Below are 18373 nucleotides of genomic sequence, written 5' to 3'. Positions count from 1 at the left end.
TCTCCGTCAGCTGGGTGGGAGGTGGGCCAGCGAAGCAGCCTGTACGGACGTAGGGCAGCTGCACAGTGCCATCCATGTGGCTCACACCTCCGTGGAGGGAACCTTTCCCTCTGGCACTGAAACCAATCCAGGAGGGAGCCCCTGGACCGTGCCAGTTTTGCGCTTCAAAAATGCTGGCAGGTAGGCTCTCCTTTCCGATTACATCATGTCACTACCGCTCATCCGGGCTGTCTCTGGGCATCAGTCGGGATCCAGCAGCAGGGTGGTAGAAGCTTTAAACCCTGGTAGATTTGCTCCCGTCTCCTGATGCTGTGGTTCCTCGGCCAGCCCTGCTTTCTTAAAAATGTATGTTTTCATGAATTAGACTACTTGCCAGTGTTTCGTGTTCAGCTGCTCATTCCACTTGTGGTCCCTGCTGGGTTTGCTCCTCTTCCTGGGATGAAGGGCCTGGGCACACACTCTCGGGTGGCTGAATCCCCCTCCCAAGGACCTGCCCTCCCCAGGGACTCACACACTGACCTCCCTGAGCTGCAGGGCCCACCTCCAGGTGTGTGTGTGTGCATGGGTCTCACTTTGAAGATGGTAGTGGAGAAGGTTTAAGTAAAAATCTTACTTTTCCCCAGCTGTGGGTGCAGGTACAGAGAGGCAGGGCTGCAGCTGGGGCAGTGACAGGGACAGAGGGGCAAGGTTTGGGGCAGAGGGGTAGGGGCAAAAGGACAGGGGCTGGGGCAGGTGCACAGGGGCTGGGACAGAGGGACGAGGACAGACAGACAGGGCAAAAGGACAAGGGCTGGAGCAGAGGCACAGAGGGATGGGGCAAAAGAACAGATAGAGGGATAGAAGCAGAGAGACAAGGGTTGGGAACGACGGGGACACGGGAGCAAGGAGGGAGCAGGGGCAGGGACTCAGGTGTTAGGGCAGGGACAGGGGCTGGGACTCAGGAGCAGAGACAGGGGCAGAAGCTGGGGCGGGGACAAAGCAGGGGCAAGGCAGGGGCAGGGACCCGGAGGCAGACAAAGGGCGGGCGGCAGAGCCCAGCTCGCAGCCCGCGTCCCCGCAGCGGCAGCACCGCACACCGGCGCGCAGAGCGAGGAGCGGGAGGAGCGGGCGGCGGCGGAGGCGGAGGAGGAGGAGGAGGGGAGGGACCTTTCCCTCCCTCCCACTCCGACACCCGGGGAAATAAATTATTCCCAGCCCTCGCACTGCCAGCTCCGTGCCCCGCACCCCGGCAGCGGCAAGCGGGTACGGCGCAAGCTTTCGGCGGGCGCGGAGGGGCCGCCCCTGCCCGCGCCGCGCTCCGCTCCGCGCCTGCCTCCCCACGAACTCCCGCGGGCCGCGGCGGGGGGCAGCGCCCGCCCCGTCCCAGCCCGGCCCGCCCCGTCCCACCCGGAGCGGAGCGGCGCGGCGGCCCCGCCGTGCCCTGGATGCCCCAGCGGCGCCGCCGGCAGCAGCATGGAGCGGCGGCGGGGCGTCCCCGGGGGCTGGCCCTGCCTGCTGGCCGCCCTGGGTGCCCTGTTGGCGGCGGGCCGGGCGGCGGCCCCCCGCGCCCGCTTCTCGCCCTTCTTCTTCCTCTGCACCCACCACGGCGAGCTGGAGGGAGACGGCGAGCAGGGCGAGGTGCTCATCGCCCTCCACATCGCGGGCAGCCCCGCCGCCTACGTGCCCGGCCAGGAGTACCACGGTAGGTGGAGGCGCCCGCCGTGCTCGGCGGAGGGAGGGCGGGCGGGCGGCCCCGGGGGGTCCCGCAAAGCGGAGCGGCACCTCGGCCCCGCAGGGGAGCGGGGCGTGCGGGAACCCTGGACGGGGAATCGCGCGGCTGTGTGCCGGGTCAGCCCCGGCGAGGGGCTCCTCGGGGCTCCCCGGCCGTGCGGGACCGGCTTCACCTGTCCCGGCCGCCTCCCCGCCCGCGCGCAGGGACCACCGGCCCCGCCGCAGCGCCGCTTCGCCCTGCCCCGGCGCGGCTCCTGCGAGGCGCAGCGAGGGACAGAGGAAATTCCCGGTCCCCTCTGCTGGGATCCAGAACCTCCTGAGTTGCTGGAAGTCTGTCCCTTTCCCACTTAAGTGGCTGTCGGACCCGGCCGGCCCCGAGCGCATCACCCTGTCCTCGATGGCCGTGCGGTGCCACCCGCGGGTCACCGAAACGTGTCCCCGCAAGGACCGCGGAGCCCAGAGCAGCCTCGGCCTGTCGCTCCCCGCGGAAGGAGTGCAGGAGCCACGGGCGAGAGCGGTGGGTCAGGCGCTCACAGGTGGCTTTGAAAATGGAAAGTCGTGCCCAGAAATAATAAACCACTTGCTTTTTGTAAACGCCCGGGCTGAGGAGAATTCAATAGAGCAGGCAAAGTTGTTCACGCAGGTCGGGTCTTTACTTTGGTGATGGACCGGGTGAGGGGCACAGCCCAGGGCTGGCCGCGGCCTCCCAGGCGGGTACGCTGCTGTGGGAAGCTGCTTTCGGCCGCAGAGTGCCCCTGTAAACCAGCAACTGTGGTGTCCTACAGCCTCATCACCATTCCTCTGTATAGAAAACTTCAATGGGTGAAACATTTTTTCAATTCGTAACCGTGGAAGACCTCTTAAAGGTATATCCACTAATCCTTCTTCTCTCTTTGTATCTGCTTGAGGTTTTGCAGTGCTGCATAATAACAACTAATTCTGCAGTAAACATTTAAAAGTCAAGAAAATTAAAAATAAATATTTATTTTAAACGCTTTGCTCAGAAACAGATACTGCATAATGGTCCCTGGCGAAAGATGGAGTTAAACTTCAGACTTTGATATATTCCAGCTCAGAATTTAAGTTTTAGGCAAATCACAGAATCTTTGAGTCATGTGAATATTCTGATTGAATTTTTAATTGTAAAGACAGAAAAAACAAACACATCAAATACTCATTTTCACAAGATCTAAGGGGTCTTGAAGTTTTTGTCTTATGTATAACCTTTAACAATATAATTTTATCAAACTCATGCAAAACTTTTGTTTTCAAAATATTGGTGTCCTTTTTAACAAACCACTTATGTAAATCATATGATTTCACTAGATGAATTTTTTCCTTAGAGTCCCATGTCTTCCAGCCCATAATACACACTCAGATCAGTTAAATTGCATCCAACCTGCTGAACCACAAATGCGTGGAGGAAAAAAGAAGCTGGAATTTCCATATTGCACAATTTTAAATGCTGGATTTTTAAAAATATGCTTCAGACACGCAAATAACAGAATCGCCCCCGTTCCTCGCTGCCGCCCTGTTTTCCAGCCTGCAGCCGGTGTTTAAGCCCCATTGCTGGTCTGGAGAGCGGGGTTGGCTGCGGGCAGGGGAGCGGGCAGGGCTGCCCGGCTGCCTCAGCCCTGCAGGGTGAGGAGCAGGGATTTGTGTGTTTCGCCGGGGATGCCCTTCTACCTCTCTCCCTCTAAAAATGATTTTTGAATTTTAAAATACCAGCCTGCAGAGAGAAACGCCCCAGCTGCGCGCCAGACCTTTCAGGTAGCCAGGGGTGGATTTCCCGTCGCTGTTTGGCATCTGACAGAGCAAAAGGCGGCGGCTTTGAATATACCTCTGTGCCTCGCTTTTTTTTATCCTACTCGGGCGCCCGGAGATTTTGCGGAGCCCCTGAGCCTCGGCTGCGCGCCGCTGCCCCTGCCCTGCGCGCCCCCGCGCTGCCGCTGCGCTCTGCGCGCCCACCCTGCACTTCTCCCCGCGGGCAGCCCTTGCTCGGGCTCGCCGGGGCGCGTCGGTAAGCTGCTGGCAGCCGCACCTCCCCCGGTGGTTCTGTTAGTCCCGTTGCCCGTCTGAAATTTGCGCCGTGGTTGCGCTTTTCCGTGTGAAAGCAGGAAGGGCTGGCGCTGCTCTGCCCCCAGGGACATCGCTGCCCCGGGGGCTGCAACCAATGCCTTTCGGGTATCTTTTAAAGCCGCTATATTAAGAAAGAGTAAATAAATTGGAGTCATTCAAAGTACCTTACTAATTTTTATGAACACAGAAGAAAGTCCACAGACTGAACTTGAAAACTAGTTTGTTTACATAGTACAAGATGTAGATACGCCCCGGTGTAAGCCAGCCTCATATCTTATTTCTAACTTGCAATGGTAATTTTTTTTCAATTTTGTGCATTTATTAAACATTTACCTGTGCCAAAACAAGGCAAGAAGCACTGCCCGTTTGCTATGCACAGCGCAGCAGACATGTCCTTGAGCTAAGCACGCTTATTCAGTTAGATATTTTGAAATATCTCATTTGAATACTTTTAAATATAACAATTATCAATGTTAAATATAGAGCAAGAAAGAACCCAAAGTGTACAATCTGAAGAAATAATTAGAAGCAATCTGGGCATTTTTATAGTTTAATATTACTGAAAAACACCAGTCTGTGCTGGTTGAGCATTTAACATTTAAAAATCAAACTTTAAAGGCGGTCTTGTGGGGACGCAGAGGTGGAGCTTTGAGATGCAGTACAGAGATTTGCATACGTCCAATGCAAATTCACCAGCTCAGAAAGCATATTAAAATACACTGCTCCGACTCTTTGCAAGTTCCAGCGAGACCCCACTTTCCACTTACTGCCCCTTCGTTCAACAGGGACAGGTGACAGCAGCATCCAAGAGCATCGAGTTCAAAGAGGAGTGAATTGGATGAAACCATATGCCAAGGGCTGGATGAGAAAAATTCTGATTAAAAAAAATCAGCCAACAACTTTCTGTTAATTTGTTTACCCTGCAGCCAGCGGAGCTGTGACTCTGGGTTTGCCCAGCTGTCCTTTGCGCTGTCCCGCACCTCGGGAGAGGAACAGTGTCTGGGGCAGAAGACACTTGCCTGAGAACCAGGCAAGCACGGAAGCTTCTGCAAGTGGCTTCTCTGACACACAGAACCCAGCACTTTATTTCCCTGTGCCTCTGAATTTCATAAGCAAAATGGAGGCAATAATATTCCCTACTTTGCATAGTTAAATTAGATACTTTGGGATTTAGCACTTCTCTCCTAACCCTTAAAAATACTCCAGATTTGGCCCTATTCCTGCAATCAGTAAATATTTAAAAATGCATTCACTGATTGAATAGGACCAGACCTACGCTGCGTGTAAATATGCTCTTTTATATATAGGACTGACTTGATAAATCGGTAAACAATTTTATTACCTTTGGCAGACATTTATTCCTTGAATTAGCTTATTTCAAATTTAATTAAGTCCTTGAGCTGGCAAAGCACTTAAGCACTTGCTCAAATGCAAACTGACAAAGTGTGCAGTTGTTTCATGTAGGCACCTGCGCAGCTTCCTTCCAGCCGAGCGGTGGTCGCGTGTTTGGAGAGCTGCATCGGGGCCCGCTTGGCTTGCTCGTAGCTTTGCTGTTAGGTAGCAATGATCCTGTTTTGTTTTTCTCCTGGGCTTTCCACTATAAACTGCAGAACAGAATGTAATTTCTTCAGGGGAAAAAAACAACAGTATATATTGAAAAGTTTTATGCAAGTACTTTTGGGTTTATTTCCAATCTGTGGTCAGTTTTGATTATCCATGTCAACTCGCCTTCAGTGCTGAGAGCACGCACCATCATTTATGGGCAGATAAGTACTTTGGAAATGTGTAAAGAAAAAAGTATAAACTTGACTGAACTCTGAGTCTTCTCTGCCCTTAATCACAGAAACCTAAAACCAGTCAGGTTTGTAGTGTTTAAAAAATACAAACAGATTACCTTTACACCGTATTTTTTCTGATCCCTTACAAATTTTTTTGCTGTCACTGTGAACAGTGCCTTTTTCCCAAGGTTTCAAATTTAGATCTTTTAGGAACAACTTTGAACTCTTTTCCCATGATTGATGTAAAAACTCATAATTCTGCCCTTAAAATAGTTTTCTTTAATGAGACTTGAGTTTCTATTTCACTCTCCATTGTTCCTTTTCTTTTTTTTCCAGAACGGCTTAACCTTCAGTCCCCAAACGTTATCAGTTTCCATCAATGACTGTTGCTATTCTTAGATATACTGTATATTGTCTGGAACCATTGCTTTGATAGGTTGTAAAAAAAAGTTTTCAACTATTTTAAGTGGTAGTTATGCACCCTTTCAGCACTGATAAAAAGTTGTTTAAAGTCTGGCCAGTTCCACCTTTGTTATTAACAGCTCTATTTAAGAAATACAGATCATGAGTTAGTATCTGTTTTCATTAGGATTACTTACATTTCTGGTACCCGCTTGATCTGGTGGGTATTTTCATTTGTAAATTCTTATTGTTCAGATTATTAAAAAATAAAAAGGTGTCGGAGTTCAAAGTCAGGGGGGAGGGAAGAGAGAAAATAACTGGAGAGTAAGTAGTGATGCTGCTTGAGGTATAAACAGGATTATAACAGAGTTGCAGAAACTCAGTTACAGATACTTCCTCCACCAGTTATGCCGAAGAGTAGAAAGCTTTTTGTGAGCTGGTAGAAGTAAAGAGTATGCAGGAGGTGATGTTAGTGATGGTGTATTGGTAAGAGAAGAGCAGATTTCGGTGCATGTTTTCCAGCATCAGCCTGAGAAGCAGGCCAGCTTCTCGAGTCTTTTGCAGGGTATTCCCTCAAAAACTTTAATCTCATCCACTTAGACCCTCCTCTGATCTTTGGAAGAATGGAGACTTCCATCATTTTTTGTTTTAAATTAAAGAGGTGTGTAGAAATTTTTGCTCATGGGAGTTCAGTTAGCTCCAGGGATTATTCTGTGAATCTTAAGGGACACTGAAATTAAAAACATGAGGCTGGCAACAGGTAGCAACAGAGAGGGAGTTATTAATAATGGGGAAGACCCTTGGTCTTCAAGTCCCTTCTTTCCTCCGAAGTCCTTAGCAATATCCTGCAGCTGCATAAGGGTTTTGTTGCACATAACAATTTCATTTGGGGTCAGCACTTACTAAAAATGTCCTCATCCACCAAAGCCCCCAGAGTGTACCCTGACTGTGCTCTCTTGTATTTAGGATTTTCTTGCATAAATGGGATGTTGCAAAAGCAAGGCTAATTTCTGAGTACCGTGGCCAGTTCTTTAGATGGTCTGTTTGAATTTGTCAGATCTGAACCTTACTTAGTGCGTTTTTGAGTGAATGTGGGTTTCTAAATCTTGTCGTTGGCCAATGGATTGTCTGTGTTTCTGAAGCTCTTGTCTGGCCCCAGAGTTATTGTGTTATGTCTTTGCAAATTTTAAAACGTTGTGCTTTTAAGATCTCTTGACCAGAAACTGATGAAGGATGCCAGCCTTAAAAGAAAAAGGTAGACAAGGTCACAGCTGACAGCCTCTTACAAACCATGTTGTGCTAGGGAGGATGTTAAATTTTAATGGGTTCAGCTGTCATTGCTCTGACTTGTGGGCCAAATAAGTGGTCAGCAGATGGCTCAGCCGAAGATGTGGTCAGGCATGGGACTGATGAAAGGAGGTAGAAGGTCCACAAAGGCCTAAATGAGCCTTTCTTGCAAATTTGCAGAAGAGAGGTAATCTCTGGTTAAATCCTTTCTCCCCCCATCAGGGGGGTGCTACCCCCTGCCAAGGGGTCGTGATTGCCCCAAATAACAGAAATCAAAGTCAGCAAGGCATGCCGGCGTGACCCACATTTGTCAGGTGACATCTGACTGTAGGACAGAAACAGTATTGTTGGTATTATGGGTCTGCGTAGGGCAGACTATCCAAGCACGTCTGTATACATTAAAAAAATGATCTCTGCCTCAGTGAGTTCACCGTCCGAGTCCAGAGCTTGGTGTGAGAGCTGGCATGTGTGCACGGACCTTTCCCATAGCACAGCACCCAGAATTGAAGTCAGGGAAGAAGAGAAGCCTATAAGTGGTGAAAGGGTGCAAAAGTAGTGTTTTGGTGGGGATATCACATTTATTTTCTTCTTTCTGTGTTTAAAGGACATATTTTTGAATGTGCATAATTTATATCTGGATTCCATTGCTGGAATCTGTTCATGCTAACAGCTTTTATGTAGAAATAAAAAATATATTTTTCTTGCAAATAATTAATAGTTGTAATTAGATATAAATAGATATATGTAAACAAGGTATAAACCTTGTACTTCAAGACCTAAGGTCATCAGTAAACAATTTATGAGGTTACTATGCCGTGGTGGCATGTAGTGTGTTTCTCCAACGTTTCTCACGTTGACTATTCCACCGAAACTGTGTTGGTTCATTAGGTGGAACAGGGTGAGACTGTCAGACCAGTGTCATTTTTTCATTTTCCTTATTGTTCCCTTGATCTGGATTTTTGAAGGCTGCTGCTTTTGAAATACTGTAGCATTTTATTATAATAAAATGCTACAGTATTTGCATATTGACTGGTTGAAGTATGGTTTTCAATCTGATAATAACCGTGGTGATACAACTGAGATGGATTCAGATGGAACCTTTATTTGCTTTGTGTATCTCACGCCCTACAGCTGTGGTTTAGATTTGTCATGAGTGTTTGCTGCCTGGAGAGGGAAGGAAACGTCACTGTCTTACCTCTGAGAATAAGCAACCTTTCATACCGCTCCTTGTTATGAGAATTTCAATAGTCTCTGATGAAAGGTTCAGTCTTTTTAACATGCTTCCTTTCTTTGTGTTAACATTTCCTGCCTTTTCATCGGGCATGAAAGGTGCACAGAGTGCAAATGTGTGTGTGGAATATTTGTGTAATTCCCACTTTTTTTCCCCCCCAGTTGTGACTAGCCTCTGGGATAAACATAGAATAAACTCTGACAGTGCAACTTTCAACATCTGTCAAAGCCCAAGAATAAATTGCATGTGGAAAAGACCTTCCCAGTTTGTCAGACGATGTTTTCTTGTTAAGCCTGAGGTCTTCTCCATTCCCCCTCCCCTTAGGTCAGTCCTGGAAAATGAAAGTCATAGTGTGTGTCACGCAGTTCACGCAGTGCAGGCTGGGCTGTGCCGACGGACGATGGAGGATGCTGATGGCGTCATGGAGGCAGAGAACCTCCTGGTCCATGCCCTTGGGACCTTCTCCCAGGTCCCCTCCAGTGCCCATGGGCAACACATTTTTCACTTTTCTCCTAAGGGGAAGAACAGTGTCATGGACGTTGGTTTTGGTTTTTTTTTTGAAGACTTTGTTGTGTTTTAATACAGGTCTCACTAATTAAAATGTGTTATAGAATCATAGAATCAGTTAGGTTGGAAAAGACCCTTAAGATCATCAGGTCCAACTGTAAACCTAACACTGCCAAATAAGCTTAAATAAGGCAATGGTTTATGTAAGCCATTATTTAATGGCTTAAATAAGGCAATGGCTTAAATAAGGCCCCTGGCTTAAATAAGGCAATGTCAGAGAGGTGTATGTCTGGCTTGGAGAGGGAGAACTGGGGTTTGTGAGGGCCATTAGTGTCCATTTATTCCATCCTCCAGGACCAGGCATTACTCTCTCCTTCTGCAGCTGGAGTGGTCCTGTCTGGGGCTGGAGGTGGCACCCAACAGCCAGGTGCAGGGCCACAGGATCCCTGCCAGCAGCTTCTGCAACCATCTGGAGCAGCTGATGCCTCCTGGGCACCACAGTGTTTCCTGGGCAGCTAGGTTCAGCTTAGCTTCATCTCACCAGCCACAGCATCACCTGTGTCACTCCATTTGATGTAGTTGTTGGCTATTCATCCTCATCCTACTGCTGTCAGCACGGCTTTCTGTTTGGGGAGACTGGTTGGTATATGTGATTTTTGCATGCTGGTAGTGATCTCCACAATGCTTCTCTCCCTCCACCCCAGTGGGAACCTTGGTCTTCCCAGGGAATCAGGACAACCCTGACTGCTACCTTGTAGTGTTTCCTTGCCACCTGTTGTAGGCAGTGCCCTTTACGTGAACATCCCAGCCTGGAAAGCAGGAGGTATCTGGGGGGACTGGAGACCAGTGGTCTGTGAAAGTTGCAGGGGAGCAGGTGAGGAGTTCAGACACTTTCCAAAAGGCTTTTATTGCAAAGTGGAGGCTGTTTTTCGCAGTCTGTAAGGTCCCTCTTGCTGTATTTTTTCATCCTGGGAACAAAACAGAAGAGGCTGTTCCCTGCTCCTCTCTAGGCACTTTGATATTAACATTGGTTGTGAGACTTTCACAAGTGTCTCCTTGAGGGGTGAAATCAATGGCGCTTTCCAGTCTGTATCTGTTGAAGTTCAACCTGCAAGAGCCCTGAGTGAGAGCAGGCGACAAATCCATCTCCCTTCAGGTTCAAGCTTTACCCCACACTACCCTAAGTTTTAAAAAAACTATTCTTTCAGACTTCTACAGTGACCTTTTTCATAAAATTGCGTGCTGCAGGTTTCTGTCTGAACTGTGCAAGTGCTTCAGTGCCATGTCCAAGTGCTGTCCCAGTTTCCCATGCCCTGGGGTGACAAACACCATGGGGTGTACCCAGCTCCACAGTGGGACCGGTGCTCCCCACAGACCCCCTCCCAGGAGATGCCTTGTCCTTCTCCCCGAGAGGGAGGTGGTGTGCCCACCTCGGGGACAGCCTGTCTCCACCTCTTTGCTGAAGGGCCAGGTGCCAGCAGATGAATGGTGGCCATGCATGCCCCCAGCCTCATCCCTGCTCCTCTCCTCCTCTCTGCATACTCACAGGAGGGAGTAGCTCCAGGGGATGGTTCAGAGTATTTGACTGAGATGCCCAGAGTAAAATTTGATTTAGGTTTGATGGATGAGAAGTCTTATTAATAAGCCCATCCTTTTGGGTGTAGGGGATCAGTAGGTGTTGGAAATACTTGTGAAGCTATGTGGTGTGTAAACCTATTGTCGTGTCCCCTCCTGAGGCAGAAGCCTTAGGACATGCAGAAGTGCAGGGTGGTTGCTGGTTTCTCTCTATGGTTTTGCAAGATACAGCATGGCGGGGAACTGGCTCTTCTTCAGAAGGGTGAGCAGATTAGTCGTCAGAGATGGGGCTGAAGATCTGTGTATGTTTCCCTGAATGGCAGCTACTCCCACGCACACACGGTTGGAGCTGCTGGTTTCCCACAGGAGGCAGGGCCGCACACATCGGGCTGAGGGGATCGAGTTATAAACCAGACCAAGATGAAATGCTAGGAGCTCTTACACTGTGCTTAGCAAAGCTATGATTGCCTCAGATTATCCAGAGTTATTTATTCCTCCCTGTGTCTGCCTGACGGGTAGTTTTGTGAATAAATGGGTATGACCTGAAGGAGCTGAAAGACAAGAAGAGGGTCTGCCTGCCAACCCCAGCTCCAGCTGCGGCTGCTGCAGCGCGTCTCCTGCTGTCCAGCTCGTCATTCCTCGCTGCCATGGGTGGTCAGACACTGGCACCCTGTCCTGTCCCCTCCAGCTCCTGGCCATCATGTGGCTGTACGCAGAGTGGCCATTTTCGAGAATGCAGCAAGATGATCAAAAGTTGGCAAAGAAGCAAAGCCCCAGTTAACACAGGGAAATCCATCAAGCAAGCTCCATTTCAGGCACAGGCGTGCATCTGGGAGCAAATGCTGGTTTTCCCTCCTCATCCTGCTGCATCACATCTGCAGGCAGTTCCTGGCCTGCCCCAGCCTGGATTTGAAGGGATTTGCATGTTGATTGTCCACAGGTAGTGTATGTAGGATGCTCCCTGGGAACGTACGGGGAGACCATGAAAGTTGATGGTCTGTCCACGTGTTGTGCACGTCATAGCGGAGAGGAGGGAAGGGAAAGGGAAAAGAGAGTGTGCACAACACTCGCTGGCCAAAGGACTTAGAGAAATCTGGGAATATTATTATCTCTATGGCTGAGAGGTACTTTGTGGTCACAGCATTCAACATGTCTGGCAGAGTATTCATAAATGAGTTAGCAAGGACACAGAAAATAGTTTTCTTGTGTACATTGCCCATGCTCTTGCAGAGGAACACTTCATGGCAGAGCTGGGTGTGCCCGTGCAGGTCCTGCATGAGAGGAGTTCTTCCTGCACTAGAAATGAAAGCAATGAGTAGGTAATCAGCCTTTTTAACATCTGAAAACAGCAGCATGACCCTCTATGGCCTCTCTTTGTGTCAGGCCCTGGGATGTGAGAAGTCATTCATCACATCACGGGGCTTGGCAAGATCTCTGCCATTTGCCTTCCACTCTTCCCACTGCTCCTGAGGACAATACAATAGATAGGAAAGAACAAGAAATATAGATAATATTTCTCTTTCTGGCTAAACAAGTTGTGGTTTCCAGGCCACAGTAACCTTCCAGTGTTCCTGTCTCACAAGGGAAATGCGCTGCTAGTAAAAAACAACCCTCCTTCCAGAATTAGACACATTCATCCGGACACTGGATGAAATGATTATCAAGAAGCAAGATATCAAGAACTGCAGAGAGAAACAAAACAGCACAGCTGACCAAGGCAAAGATCCTGGTTTAACGAAGCAGGCTTGTTTGTGAGGATACCAGGCATCAAAATTAAAGAGTCAGTACTGGAATGTGCTGGGAAAAAACGTTCCTAGTACATTTGAAAGAAGGGATCTCTGGCTAAACTCCAGCCTTAAAGATTTTTGTAGAGCACTTCTGACTCTGGCCCAAAAGGACTGTAGCCTTCAGAACCTCATCCTGGTTAGTTCGAAGATCAAAAACCTCTGGCAAATATTTTTATACTTTCCAATTATTATAGATGATGACTGATACCCCATCAGATAGATTTTCAAGTCGACAGAGTTCTTGCATGAGACACAGGACTTCAGAATTGATTCAGCTGGATTTGCCATGTTTGTAGTGAATTAGTTTAAAATCTGGTTTTGCAAAGGATAAAAAGTGCTAATATATTTGAGTAGAATTTGGTTAATGTTTTAATGGAAAATGGGGGGAAGTGAAGCATTTGCAATATATTACTGATATTTTCAAAACAATGTTTTGGTTGTTGTTTTGGAAAAGCATCTTAGTTGTGAAATTGACTGTGAAAAAACAAAAAAGAAGTTAGCTGCATACAGAAAATGAAATGAGACTTTTCTGCTTGAACAAAATTCTTTATCTAATTTTTTTGGGTTCATTGCAGATTTTCATATTGACCTAACTGATATTTTAATTTATGTTTTTGTGCTAAACCCCTCAGTACGTCTCCTTTTATGTTAGCCCAAGCTGATCTCTTTTTCTTTCTTTTTCTTTTCATTTTGGTTACTGAACCAAAAATCGAACAGTTCTACTTCTGACAAGTTGACCATTTAATTTCCGGCCACTGAACAGATCTGATTCAGACAAGTAACCCTCACCACTCTCCTCGCATTTGTTCCCAAAATAAATTACAGAATAATAATTCACTCTTTAAGGCACCGAAGCGCAGTTGGTAGCAATACTGACATTTCCAAGGTAACGAACTCATGTTTTCTATAATGATACCTGCGATTGCTATGTGGCTTCTGATGTGTACGTTGATCACATTTTTCTTTACATCTGGTCATTGTTCAGTTCTCTTTTTCATCAGAAATCTTTTCCCTGATACAGTGTTCAGTAAAAAAGGCTTAGAGGAGATCTGTCACTTGGCTCCTTCTGGATGTCTACAGTTAAAGGATATTTCTGCTTCCAAGCTTGAAAACCTGTTGTAGGGCATCTATAGAATTTGGATTCATTTAACTAAACAAATATGCCTTCATGTTTTTAAAATGATCTTTTTTCCAGGAATAATATTTGCAGGGCTGTCCACCTCAAATAGAAATGAACTGTTCAGAGCAGACGTGGAAATTGGCTTTCAGAGATGCAGGTTTTATTTTGGTCAGGGAAATGATCCTGTATGTTCTTCATTGCCATGCTTTTCCTTCAACATATACTTAATGCAGAGTGAAAATTATGGAGTTACAGCGGAGCTGTAATGTTTGCAAAATTTGCCTCAACCGGAGGAGATGAAAAAGTGTGGGTTTGGTTGGGGCTGGCAGCACCGGTCCCTCCCCAGCCTCAGGCAGCCAGATTACTCCAGTGAGCATCTGTGGACCTTTTCACTCAAAGAGACAGAAGTTTTGTTTCATCAAGTGGCAGCAGATGTTAGGGAGCTTTCATGTCGTTCATCACCGAGGGAAAGCCAATGCAACGGCATCTGGCTGTTTTCTTCGTACAAATTGTTTTTTTGACTGTCTTTGAGCAGAGGTGTTGGTGTGTTACACACTGGCTACTCTTTTTTTGGGACCTTGCCCAAAACCCCAATGTCCAACTCTCCTCAAGCCCCTTTTTCCCAATTAGTGAGATTACAGTAGAGAGCCAATTCTCCTGCTATTTGCAAGATTTTCTGTTTGAGAAAACACATTGTAAAATTAATTGCAGTACAATATTTCTTATGATTGCACATCAGTAAATGCTAAGAAACACTACTGACTGACTTGCACCTTAACTATTAATCTTTCATTCCAGATTTACAAAGCCTGCACTTGTGGCAGTTACCAAGTACTCTCTACATGCAAACAGTCAGAAACAGGGAGCATATTTTTTTCTAACTGATGTTTTTTCTCTAGACCATGTAGATTTTTTACGAGGCGCAGAACTCATACAGACACCAGTAAGCATAGCACCTCAAATCTTTAGACTGGCCAAATCATTGACAAACAAAAATTGCATGTTCTGTCTGACACCTTGGAGCAGTCCAGCTTTTAACACTCCAGGGCTGAGCAGGGCTGTGATCCCCATGAAAGAACATCAGCGCCAGCAAAGCCCCCAGCTCCTTGATGCATCGTGTAACATGAGTGATAAGGCAAGAGCTTTGGGCAGCAGGACAAGCTTTAACTCTACTCTCTTGTTGAAAATTTTACTAATTTACTCCTCGAGCAGAACATCTGGATGGCAGTTTCCATCTCTCATTGGGCAGTGCTGCATCTTGGCAAGCCTGACCCTGGCATCCAGGTGCAGAAAGGTGAGGCAGAAGAGGTGACCATGTGTGAGGAAGCAGACAGATTTTCAGCTTATCAGATCCTTCCCCTCTTCTCTCCTTTTTCAAAGAGCTGAACTCATTGCTCAGAGAACGACAAATCGTTCTTCGACAAATCGACAGCTTCCATCTAGTAGCTCTCTCCCAAAACCGCTAGACCGATGTATCAGTAGAAAAAAAAATGCCCCGGTCAAACTATGTGGATGATGTTCCAGCTGCATGCCAGTTCAGTTCTCATCTCTTCTGCTGAACTTAACATGTGGTTATTATGTTTAGCATTCAGAGTGGTTGTAATGAATTTGAATTAGAGGAGAATCATCTTCTTTGTGCTTTTTTTTACGTCAAGAACACTGTGCTCTGGTATAGATTGATGCCTTTGCAATTAGCTAGACCAGGATTTGATGGCCTTTTCAGTTTTGGGTTTTACTTGCGGGTGCCTTGTATAGGTATTTAACACTGAGGCAAACCAGGAATGAATGTTAATAACACATCACATTTCCTCTATTCCTCTTGAACAATTTGGAAATGTTCAGGTGTAATGAAAGTATAATAACAAATTTCCTTTAGTTATACACTTAAGAGCATATTCCATGGTATCCTTTGTTACATACCTGGCTGGTTTATTGCTTCTTGAGGTTTTCTGTTGCAGGCAATCAGATCGCTGCTGGGATAAACAGTTATACCTGTTGGGTGGCTAATCATTTAATGTGCTTTTCAGAATCAGAAGAGGCGCAACAAGGAAATATATGTGAGTGGGGTGGCAGAGAACTTAATATGGATTTCAGGATCCTGGGTATTTAGTGGCTATTCATTATGCTTACTGTCTGTGTCATGGCAGGCCTAATGTAATTCCTATCGTATGCCAAAAGATAGCCCAGCTCTCTGGTGTCTTGAAAATCCCCCTTTAATATCTCCCAGGAAGATCACATTTCTGTGGCTTAGATCTGGCTTAGGTTTTGTGTTGGCAGGGGCACCTTTTATGGGCTGCATAGCTGGTAATATATTGGGCAGGAATTATGAATTACTGGGAGATCTCCCAGTTCTGCTTAAAGAAAAAAAAAAGACCCGTGTGATATGCTCAAACGTGAATTTACTTAAGTGTACCCGAAGGCTCAGACTCATTTTTACTTTCCAAAATGCAAAGCTGTGGAAGGATGCAAACATAATTTAAGTTTTTGTGACTTGTTCACTGTAGGGATACCTTTTGTTGAATTTGTAGTCTGCAAAATACTATCTTATTTAAAAAGCTACAAACTGGAACACTTCCCTGTGAGAAATGGAGGAAGAAAGAAACGTTTCTCAAACTTAAAGAAGGATTTTTATATATTAACTATAAATATCTTGCAACTGTATGATTTGCTTTTAAATAAAATAAAGCCGCTTGCTGTCTCTGCAGAAATGAATTGGGGAAAGGGATTTATCCAGGGTAATTCAGTCAGATGAACGGAGAGATATGTCCATCACCACTAGCGTGACAGTTATTCCTTCTAAATATAAACTGATAATATTATATATCAGAGGCTTGATTATACCATTAAGAAGATTAGTACATTTAAACAGAAAATAAAGGCTTATGTGCCCTAAATGTGAAACTAAAAGGAGAGGGTTTTATACATGGCAGTATCACAACATTCAGTACTTTTGAGAAAGGTATTTTCCCCATGAAAATATCTGCAAGGAATAATCACTGCCTGCTGCCTCTATGAATAGGTGGGATCCCTTAAATCTAATCTCTTTCAAAGTGGCAATTTAAACATATGCAGGTATTAATCTTGGCATATTTGGGTGTGTTTATGTGAGTAGGCATAATGATTGAATGCAACAGTGTCCACAAGGGCAGTTTTCTGGCTCATCCGTTTTCTGTAAATGTTTGGGCCATCTTTTAATTGCAGAAACTCTGGCACACCTATAAAAAAATGTAACAGAAGGGAAAAAATGGTTGATGATGCCTCTGTGATATTTCTTTGAATCACATCTACTAATTTAAAATATTTAACACATTAAAGATTTCAGTGTCTTTTAATATTGTGCTTGACTTACATAGTACCGTCTCTAAGGACATAGCAGCTGAATCTTTTGATGGTATTGAATCTATGACATTGAATTTAAGACTTTTGTGCTCATGTCATGAAGCTTGTTAGGTAGTGTTTAACATGTCTCCTTTTTTTCACTTTTATTTTTTTTGAAATTCTTGTTCTTTATAACCTAGTAGTTCTTCTCAGTGAAAGATTTATAGTGAGGATGGGGGGAGACTTGATCCTTTTAGTTATATTCCTGATAGATAGCACTCCTTGATTTCCTTTTATGCACCTCTCAAATTAGACATTCTGCACCTTAATCACAACACTGTCTTACTTTATATTTTAAGAGTAAAAGCATGGTGATTACAAATTAATCTACAAATATGACAAGATCTTGTGCCTCGGGGCTTGTCTTTGTTTCCGACTCAAGCGTTGCTCCCTGGTGAAGTCCTGTCCAGAGGAAAAAGCTCCTTAATTGAATCCAGTTAACGCCAGAGCTGGTGCTAACCCACAGCCCTGCTTCCACCGTGGGCTGGACATGGGCTGACTCCACAAGAGCCTGTGGCCGTGCCAGTGGTGCAAGGTACCACGCAGGCACCATAAGTGCTGTGCAGGTCAAAATTAAATGCTTGCACTTCGGAGGGCACATCAAGGAGATATGGTATGTTGAGTGCTGGCTTTTCCACCCCGTTGTTTTCTCAGGACACCATGTGGAGGGGTGGCAGCCCCGCTGGTAGCATGTCCGCCTGCCCGGCACTGACAGAGCTTGCTCTGAAAGGGCAGTCAGGTCTGATCTGGGCTAAGATACTCCGAATTTGCTGCCCTACTTCCCCAACGAGCTGGCTGGTGCCAGGGGGAAGGGCTGCCCGCCCCTTCCTGTCCCTCCTTCGGGGCTAGAAGCTCTATGTACAACCTGGCCCTTCCTGGGGCTGTATATGCTTTTTGCACTACCCATTTAAACTCTTCAAACCCATGTTCTCTAAAATATTAAAAAAAAAAAAGAACTTTGCTAGCTTTTGCATATCTACAAGAGCTGCCATTCTTTGGACACCTAAACTTCCCTTTACTCACATTATTAGGATCACTGCATAGTAACGTCTGTAATATTAAAATGTCCCAGCATGTATTTATTGCTTCTGTTGCTTTGGTGCTATTTTCATTGGCATAGAAAGACGTTGTAGACCAATACACTAAATAAATGTTCTTCGCGTTGCTGTGGAGTGGTTGCCTTTTCTGCATGCTTATGCTTGCAAATAAACGTATTTGTCCCTGAAGCAAATTTGTGTGGACAGGCTCTTTTCTGAGGCACTCTCAGTATGCTGTCTGTCCTCCTCCCTTTTGAAAGTGTTAGTTAACTTCAATCAAAGATAACATAGGGACACAGGTCTCAAAGATGATAGATACCTGAAAGCTTGATGGAAATCGGTAGCCAGCAGAGGGAAAAGACCCAGGGTAATGCCTGCACTGAAACTGAAGACAGTTGGGTGAGCTCAGCTGTTTATTAACACCAGGAGAAAACTCACGCAGAGAGGGACCTGCACATGCCTCAGGCACAGAACCGTCTCAG

General features: G+C 46.2%; 1 protein-coding gene across 1 annotated transcript in view; it reads left to right on the top strand.

Annotated features, from left to right (window-relative positions):
- Positions 1-1452: 1452 nt before the first annotated feature.
- The window catches only part of RELN (reelin), a 314463-nt gene continuing 297542 nt past the window's right edge, over positions 1453-18373 (top strand). Inside the window, 1 exon segment of the mRNA XM_068402522.1 lies at positions 1453-1681. Within this exon segment, the coding sequence (XP_068258623.1) occupies positions 1453-1681 (229 nt within the window).

This window comes from Nyctibius grandis, chromosome 5 (assembly GCF_013368605.1).
Source record: "Nyctibius grandis isolate bNycGra1 chromosome 5, bNycGra1.pri, whole genome shotgun sequence".
NCBI lineage: Eukaryota > Metazoa > Chordata > Aves > Nyctibiiformes > Nyctibiidae > Nyctibius > Nyctibius grandis.
The sequence above is the reverse complement of the archived record's forward strand: the minus strand, read 5'-3'. Positions and strand labels throughout refer to the sequence as shown.